The sequence below is a fragment of the Hypanus sabinus genome, chromosome 6 (genome assembly GCF_030144855.1).
Source record: "Hypanus sabinus isolate sHypSab1 chromosome 6, sHypSab1.hap1, whole genome shotgun sequence".
NCBI classification, from domain to species: Eukaryota; Metazoa; Chordata; class Chondrichthyes; order Myliobatiformes; family Dasyatidae; genus Hypanus; species Hypanus sabinus.
The window spans coordinates 153,133,228-153,142,402 of record NC_082711.1 but is presented as its reverse complement, the minus strand read 5'-3'; the positions used below and the strand labels follow the sequence as shown (position 1 = coordinate 153,142,402).

Genomic DNA, 9,175 nt, shown 5'->3' with positions numbered 1-9,175 from the left:
CATTCTCTGGACCTCACCCCACGCCTTTTTAATATCATCCAGCAACACTGGTTACACCCAACATTGATGATATATTTAATTCATTTCTTCAATACTACCAAATTGAAATACCTTTCAAATAAGACCCCAACCTCTCAAGCGTTCACACATATTTAAGTTTAGTTGACCCTTTCACTGTAGTAAGTTTCTCTAATTTAGCCATTGTGTTGATTTCCCTACATAGAACACTTAATTTGTGTATGGTTGTATTACCAGATTGTAACAAAATTCCCATATCACAGATGGTATTCAGTTGAATATGATCTAATCATTTCACACAGATGGTACTGAGCAATAAAGGCATGTAATTTTACACAAAAACATCTGAAGCACACAGCTTGCAATTTTGTGATGTATATAAATCTAATTTTATGTAAAAGGACAAATTTGGAAATATCCATAGTTGAAAAGGTGAAGAATGAAAATTCCTATTGAATATTAAAAATCAATACAAGAGTACAAGAAATCACCTCAACTAAAGTGCTGAAATAGATCCATGCTAATTTATAGCTGGAGATGAAACAAGTTAAACTAACTAGCTGAGCCACAGACAAATTAAAATAGTACTGTATGAAAGCAACTTTTCTATCGTAAAAGTTGATCAATTATGTACTATTTTGTATCAAACTATGAAATTGCTTCAAATACAAAGCAACAGATGCAAAAGATGAATTTACTATGTATTTTAAATACTTGCTTTTTAGGAAGATTTATTTTGTAAAAAAAAAACTTGCATATTTAACCAAATTCAAATAACCATGACATGAATATGCACGTTAATAAATATTCTTTATTTGTAAATTCTGCACATTGCGCTTGTACATATTACATCCAAACATCATCTTAAATGGATGTCTATTGTAAAACCTTAAATCAGAAGTTTCATTTTTCTCTGTACACATTTATTGGTAGAACATCTCTCATCACTAGACATTTGTATAATTCTCACAGTAAAGTGAAACATTGAGTGGGAGAGAGGAGAGGCATCAAAAGTATAAGTAAGCTTTTGCAGACATCTGACCGAATACTGCACAAGCTCTGAGAAAGCAGATGAATAAAAATATGCTCCCCACCACCAGCCTGGGAGAGTGTAGAAAGAAAAATAAACCACACCACCAACTATTCAAGGTAAAATTATGTAACAGAAACAAAAATCTAAATTTCTTAAGATTGAGAGAGAAGGCGCAGTGGTCATTGAGAGTGTGTTTATGTAGAAAAGGGTGGCTTTTGGTTCAACTTCCTTGCTAGTTTGCACCAGCTGTTGTCAGCCAACCATTGCAGATACTGTAGTCATTAGAGCGACAGTACTTGTTAAATCTCTCTTTTAAGTGCTGACGGTATTGTTCTCGATTGATATAGAAAGACTGGTTATTTGTCATGAATGCCTGTATTTCATCTTGGGTAATGAAAATATCTTCCTCTGAAGTACATTCAGATTCTTCCTGGAAAAAAATAAACCAGCAAATTACAACTGGGATTAACAATGCAAGGAATTGAGCACTTAAACAGCTATGAGAGAAACAATTTAGAGTAGTTAGTGGAGTCATTCAGCAATTTACAATAACTGGACTATAAAGTGATAGATTATGTAATTGAGGTTAAAAAGCTGCCCTGATGAAAAAAATTACAGATATTTCTCAATGTCTGAAGTGATGAGAAGTTTCCAAATTTCAACATGAAGAGCCTATTTGCAGCGGCCCTCTATGCAAACTGCAGGATTAATTGCAGAATAACTCAATTGCTGGTGCAATTGTTCTGCAACATCTCAGCAAGATACTTCACACTACACTACAAAGATTTGCAAGTTTCAGCAACAGAAAGGAGTAACATAACAGAAATATAACCATCATATTCCCAGCCAGACACGATCTGACAGACAACTGCAGCTGTCTCTCGAGTCAATAGGAGGAGAAAAAATTTCCAACACAAAAATGCCAGGAGCACAAGAGCTTAGGTGGCTTGCAGGGACCACAGCCAATTGTACCATTCAGAAACTTCCTCGGCAAATACAATTTAAAAGTAATGGAAACTGAATCAAAACTAACCTGGCGTTATTGACAGGTGGCTAACAGCTCCTCTCTTCCTAGGTTCCAATTCTAGTTTCAGATTAATAATCCCAGCCCAACATTACTTTGACAAACTGCCCTGTGGCATGTCTGTGTTCTGAAGAGTTAACCATCTTTTGATGCAAAGTTCTAAAGAACTTGCAGGATTATTTACTAGAAATAAATTTGCCATATGTAAAATAATGAATGTCAAGGTTTAAAAACACAAACACAAGGAAATTTGCAGATGCTGGAAATTCAAGCAACACACACAAAATGCTGGTGGAATGCAGGCCAGGCAGCATCTATAGGAAGTACTACAGTCGATGTTTCGGGCCGAGACCCTTCGTCAGTTTGTTTGGGTTATACACTCACTTATGGAAAAGTTCTATTATTCAACACCAGTAATGCGATTTCACAAAAAAAAAAATGAATTGTGTAGATAGCCCCATTTTTATGCAGTATTGAATGACTGAAAAAATTTGCTGTAAAAGACAAACTTCAGAAAAGCTTAAAAGACAAACTGAATTGCTTTTTCCTTTTAAATTATACTTCAACACAAAGATCACTGTACTACATGTAAATAAGGTGAATTAAGTTTCATACTCACAAGTAATTCCTTTAAGGTTTTTGTTCCTCTTCCACAGTCTGGCAGACAGGGCGTTGGAATTTGTGAAGACTGTGAAAAATGATTTTCTGACAGAATTTGTGTTACCCATACTGGCTGTTGACCACCTTTCTCTAATGAGTTGCAACTCTCTTTGGTTTTCTCATGATGGAACTCATTATGAAAAGCATTACCCAAGTTCTCTTGTGTGCTTAGATCTATGGTACACTCACCAGAAATTTCACTCTATGAAGAATAAATAGAATAAAATTAACACTTAAATTTCTTTTTGTCTTTAAAGTTTTATCTTCATGTCCAAAATATTAAATTTGAGGCCAATTTTAAGAAAAACAAATTCAATGCATAGTAGTTGGATTCCAGTTACCAAAGAAAACGTCAGCCTTAAATCAGAGGCTAGAATGACAAAACTATGGAACAAAAATGTACATTAGACATTGCAATCAATCAGTATCTAAGACAAGAAAGTTCTGGTACAATAGAGATAACTCATAGGTAGTTCATGGTTAATTTCATAAGTTTACTAAATATTCTATGACACAGGAGACTTAAACCTATTGTATCCATGTCAGTAAAGAGAGCCAATCTCACAATCGTAGCTCTGAAAATCATGACTCAAGTACATATCCAGACATTTTAAAAAAGATTCTGCCTCTACTCTCCAGAAAGGCAATGAGATCCAGATTTTCACTGACTGGCTAAAAAAATCTAATCGTTGTAAATCTGACTTTTACTTTAATTAAACATAAATGGGTACTTTCCATTTACAGCACTTTGATCCCTTGCATTTATTGTACCTCTCAGTGCCCTTCAACTCTTATCCAAACAATTTCAGCCCATCCAACCTTCAATTTTTAATTCCTATTATCATTGTAAATATTTCATCTACTTCAGAGAATGTACACCTTTGCTGCAATGCAATGACTATGATACACAATAATGCTGAAACAATTTGTACCTACAGTGTATACAAATTGCAGAACACTTGAAAGTAGCCAGATTAGATACCAAATTTAGAAAATCTATTTTTTGTACTGAATCAATAGTAGTCCTTTTATATAAAGAGAAAGAATTTGGAATACTTAAGGTACATATTTTCTTTTGACACCCCTCCGATGGAAATGCCTAAAAAATCCAAAATCACTTACATCACATTTTGCACTTTTGCCTTTCTTCTTCTTTTTCTTGTTTTTGCCTTTTGTGTTCTCCTCAGCAACATTAGCCCAGCACTCCACACAACTGTCCACACCATCTTCCTCTTTGTCCTCCACACAATGATGTACACAAGTGTCATCTCCTGACAAAAATGGAAACGTTACCGTACATCCTTGATTTTCCAATTTTAAATAAAGGCTGGTAATATGCAGAATAAAGAATATAACTTTTTACCCATCTCAGAAAAGGCTATAAGTACAGACATTTAATAATGTTCAGATTTATAATATTTGTCACAATTTCAGAAATACCATTAACTGATTAACTTGTGCCACAAAGCAATTTCCACTTGCAAACTCTGAAATTTAACATTGGGTTTAAACCATGAGGTTTAATTTCTAAAATAACATGCCCATGAACTTCACTTAAACAATACCGAAGGTAGTTGAAGAACACTCCTACAAACCCACAAACAATTTTTTGGTGTACTCACCTGTTTCATCATGATTGCAGATACCTTCAGTGCAAGCTACGTCTGATCCTTCTCGAGAACCAGTCTCACTACCCTCCATGCTTGATGAGTAACCACAATCACTGCCATTACAATGTGGAGACAACCCTGAATTGGCAAAACACATCAAGAAGAAACTTCAATGCACCCTTTAATATGTAACTTTTAAATATACAGTCAGCCCTCCTATCTGCAGGTTCCACATGTGCAGTTTCAACCAACCACAGATCAGGAAGACCCGGAAGTGCTCTCACCGGCACTCGTTGTTTGAGCATGTACAGACTATTTTTGTTGTCATTATTCCCTAATCAATATAATTTAACAACTATTTACACAGCATTTACATAAGTAATCTAGAGATGATTTAAAAGTACAGGCAGTCCCTGGGTTATGAAAGAGTTCCGTTCCTGAGTCTGTCTTTAAGTTGGATTTGAAATCGGTACAGGTAAGTCCGGTACTATGTAGCCTCAGTTAGTAAAATGTTTGTCTTAGTATATAGTATATATTTTATCTTCCTATGCATATAAAACTCTTAAGAAATATATGTATTTCAATTATTAAACCACTGCATTGCTTAGTAATAATTGTAGCTTTCATCGGGGCAGGGCCTTTCAAATACTCCATTTAAATTGTTCCAATTGTTGACTGACTGTAGTCTAATACTTTTCCAATGACCGATGGAGTTTCACCTCTTTCTGATCACTTTATTACATCCACTTTATTTTCGATCGTGATTGTGATTATTTTTGTGAACAGAAACATTGTGGATTCAGAGCTGCACTGCCGGGTCTTAATGTCCACTGCACTGATTCAGGTTAAGGTCCGGGGTTCCACTGGATCCTAAAGACCACCATACTGAAACAGGTGAAATAGGGGACTCGAGCATCTGCGGTTTTTGGTATCTGGGGGTTTTGGGGGTGGGGGTGGGGGGGTCCCTGTATGCCAGTGTTTCATTTTGCAGCTTAGTACTGGCATACGTAGTATTAGTATACTTAGTATTTAGTATAACTACTTATAACTATATCCAGAACTGATGATAATTATAAGCACAAACCCTTCAGTTAATTTAGTTATACCACTTTGCACAAATCAATATGCAAGTGTTAAATTTGATAGCCTTGGCTCAAGAGACATATTGGAATGATGGAGCAAACTCCATATGCCAAATGGCCTGATTCTGCTCCAATGCTTTATGATCCTTTGGTTTAATGTTAGGAGCTAAAGGAAGCAATCCGAGGATTCTGCTTGCCAGTATCAATATTGACCAAGATACTGTAGCATTAGAAGATAAGGAAAAGAAAGGTCATCATTCTTCCCAAATACAACCACTAAAATAGATAACCAAGGTGTAGATAACCCAATTTTATTCAGTTATCTAGAACAGTCAAAAGAATAGTAATTGCCGTGTTCTAGGATATTGCCTCAGGTTGGGATACTAAGTGTTACCAATACATTTCAAGTCCTATAAACATAAGTGAGTCATAGAAAAGTACAATACAGAAACAGGCCTTTCAGTCCATGCTGAAACATTTAAAATGGCTACTCCCATTAATCTACACAGGGACCAGAGCTCTTTGCACCCTAACCACGAGAAACTGAATATTCAAAAGTACAGGCCACCCTGTCATACAGCAATTGCTATCTGAGGAAACAGCCACTCTCTAATTTCTACAACGCAAACCAATTTCCCACTGAACTCCACGTTACAGGCAGAAGTGCATTCCTATAGGATATTTTTCTCTCATGTTAAAGCATTTATCAGTGACGACAAAGTGATCTGCACCATTATTAACAGCTGAGCCCAGGGCAGGTGTTCTCAACTAGGGGTCCAACATAAAAATAGTTGGGAACTCCTGGACTAGAACGTACAAGGCACATGCAAATGAAACAACAGATTTATCTTCAGTCACTCAATACTGTGGGGCAATAAGATTTGGATATGACAGTACAGACTGATTGGGTGGGTAGTCGTGGCCGAGTCCTTACTTTGCCATGTCCTCTCCAGTGAGGCCAACATCTCAGGAATACAGTGCCTGTGCTCTATCTGTGATGCATTTCCCTCATGTACCACGGATTAGAAAAGGGTCTATGAAGTAGGGATTTCAGAAAATTGATGAAAGTTGAGGACTGGGGCTCATGGGAGAAAGGTGTAGGAGCAGCTCGGGGGGGGGGGGGGGTCAGAAAATGGGTTAACTGTGATAACCAGTGGAAGTACAAGCAAAGGGATTACTTTAAGAAACTGGCCTTGGCTATTGCAGCTCCCCACAATGATGTCACAGAGAAAATGCCTCACAGAAAAGGAGAAATTTGGATGTGACTGTCCCTATAAACATGGTGACGTCAATTTAAGTCTTATTGTCCTACAGTACTGAGCTACTAAAAATAAAAATTATTATTTCTCCCTGTTTAGGACTGCATGGTAGCGTAGCAATTAGCACAAGCTTTAAAGCGCCACATCAGGAGTTCAATCCCCGCTGTCTGAAAGGAGCTTGTATGTTCTCCGTGACGTGGTTTCCACTGGGTGCTCAAGCTTCCACACATGTTCCAACTGATGCACGAGTTAGGATTAATAAGTTGTGGGCATCCTCGGACTGTGTTGGTTGCTGACACAAATGATGCATTTCACTTCATGCTTTGATTTTGATGTACATGTGACAAATAAAGTTAACCTTTAGTCTTTAATACAAGTTCCAGCAGTGAATTTCTGTAGCTCGAATAGCCTTAACAAGGAGGACACCTGTATATACCCAGAAACTAAATATCAAATCACCCACTATAGACAGATTTTAATACTATGAAGCTTTTTCTCAGAACTACAGATATTAACAGCAATCAAGTTTCTACCTTTCTTTGTTTTAGGTGATCCAAGTAGATTTTCGCTGCCAGGGCATGTGCATGAGGTACTTTCATTTGTAACAATTACTTCAACTCTACCATTGGGATCTTCCATGCTGCCACATTCTTTACAGCTACTCTCTATGGATTCAGATGCTGCCTGGAAAAAGGTTATATATAGAATCCAATTAAAAAGAAATCTGCACTAGTACATTTTTCGTCACTCCGTCAAGAATAGATGTCTCAATGGATTGGAGAGCAGACAAATGAGACACACATACCATGTAATCAAAGTCTACAATTTCAACATCTGCTGTACAGTATATGGCATCCTTAAAGATTATGATAACTGGAGAGGAAATAAGATAAAGCAACATGGAATTTAGGAAGGAACATTACTCTTGTTTAGAACTAGTGACAGCTAGCGATTGAGCCAATACATTGGATGTGATGCACAAGAATTTTCAAAAAAAATATTCAACATTGTACCATACAAGTTAGAATTTAAAAGTATGGATTAAGATAAGGGTAGCACACAAATTTAAAGATTGAAAGAGTTAAAGACAATTTCAGCAGCTGGACGTGGATAACACAGCCTCAATGTTTTGTTCTCAGAAGATGTTACAATGTATACTATAATTATGATATGTTAAGTGATCACCGAATTTGTAGGCAAATCTGGAGGAGACAAATGAATTTGATTAAACTAATGGAGAAGGCTGATAGAATTCAAGGTGAATTCAAGTTCAAAATATGTTTCATGACAAGAGGGTCAACCAAAAAATATGGGTTTCATGAATTCACAGAAAATAAACTAACAAAATACACCAGCAAATGCAAATGACCAAGACTAAACTGGGGTATTTTTTGAGGCAATATAGGATATATCACTAATTTACTAGGACAATAGTTTGCTTGGAGAAGTACAAGGACACAAGCGCTTGGAGACTCAGAGTACTGCAGATACTAGAATCTGCAGCAACAAACAATTTGCTGGAGGGACTCCGAGTTAAGTAGCATCGAATGCAGTCTGACCCATTGAATTCCTTCTGCAGATTGTGGGTTTGATGGCTGACACAAACTCAGCTTCCAGGCTGTATAACAGTAAGAACTGGAATACCTGCTGAGGTTCTTATTTACAGAATTATCCAATCTACGCTAAAAGATTTAAAATAACTCTGCAAGATAACAGAAAAAGACAAGTTTCCAATAGTTTCACAAATCAAAGATTAAGGGAAGTTATAATTGGAGAAATGCTCGAGCTACTAATCTGTGGTATATTCTAGTAATTTTAAGGTTTGAAACAGGAAGCAAAAATCCAATTTTGATCAGTTGACAGCTGAAAGAATTTTTAGTGACTTAATTACACACAAACAAATTAGGATCAACACTTGCCTAGAGTATAAACGTGGAGCATCTGAGCAAAAAGGCTCGTTTATTTTGAATTCGTTCAAATAAATTCTGTACATTACAATCCAATCACTTTAGTCCTTTGAGATTATAGTGAGCAGACAACCCCCAATAAACCCAAGTACAAGAGACCTTAACAATTATTTTCTGCAGCATGAACAACAGGGACATTGTACTTTTGTTAGCAATTTCTGAAGTATATCCCCGTCTCAGTCTTTGGATAATTGCTGAAGATTTGTTGGCCCTTAATTCATTCCAGTTGGAAGAGGAACATTTTGTTGATTCCACATACAAAGTTCATAAATCGAATTTCATCACTGCTTCTTGGAAAAAGGGGATAAAATGCATAATTAAAGATTACTCTGGGCAAGAAATAAAACACGATGGTCACAAGGGAAAAATTCTTGAGAGACTTGGAAATGTGTTCTGCATTGATGAACTAATTTGATTTCTGAAATAAACACCAAAGTTAATGGCTTCAAACAGAAATCTCCAGAATGTATGCTTTAGTTAATGGGCAAGTTAAAATTACACTAGCTATGGGTTGCTACTGCA

The 9,175-nt window shown here is 36.4% G+C and overlaps 1 protein-coding gene across 3 annotated transcripts in view; it reads right to left on the bottom strand.

The window, feature by feature from the left end:
- Positions 1-809: 809 nt before the first annotated feature.
- ggnbp2 (gametogenetin binding protein 2) overlaps positions 810-9,175 on the bottom strand; it is a 47,432-nt gene continuing 39,066 nt past the window's right edge. For 2 of the 3 annotated variants that reach the window (XM_059973208.1, XM_059973206.1), the window contains exons 9-13: positions 7,220-7,370; positions 4,358-4,483; positions 3,858-4,006; positions 2,695-2,937; positions 810-1,481 (exon numbers count right to left, since the gene is read on the bottom strand). In XM_059973208.1, coding sequence (XP_059829191.1) covers positions 1,284-1,481; positions 2,695-2,937; positions 3,858-4,006; positions 4,358-4,483; positions 7,220-7,370 — 867 coding nt within the window. In that variant the 3' untranslated portion in view covers positions 810-1,283. The remainder of the gene's footprint in view (positions 1,482-2,694; positions 2,938-3,857; positions 4,007-4,357; positions 4,484-7,219; positions 7,371-9,175) is intronic. The other variant, XM_059973207.1, reaches the window with a different exon arrangement.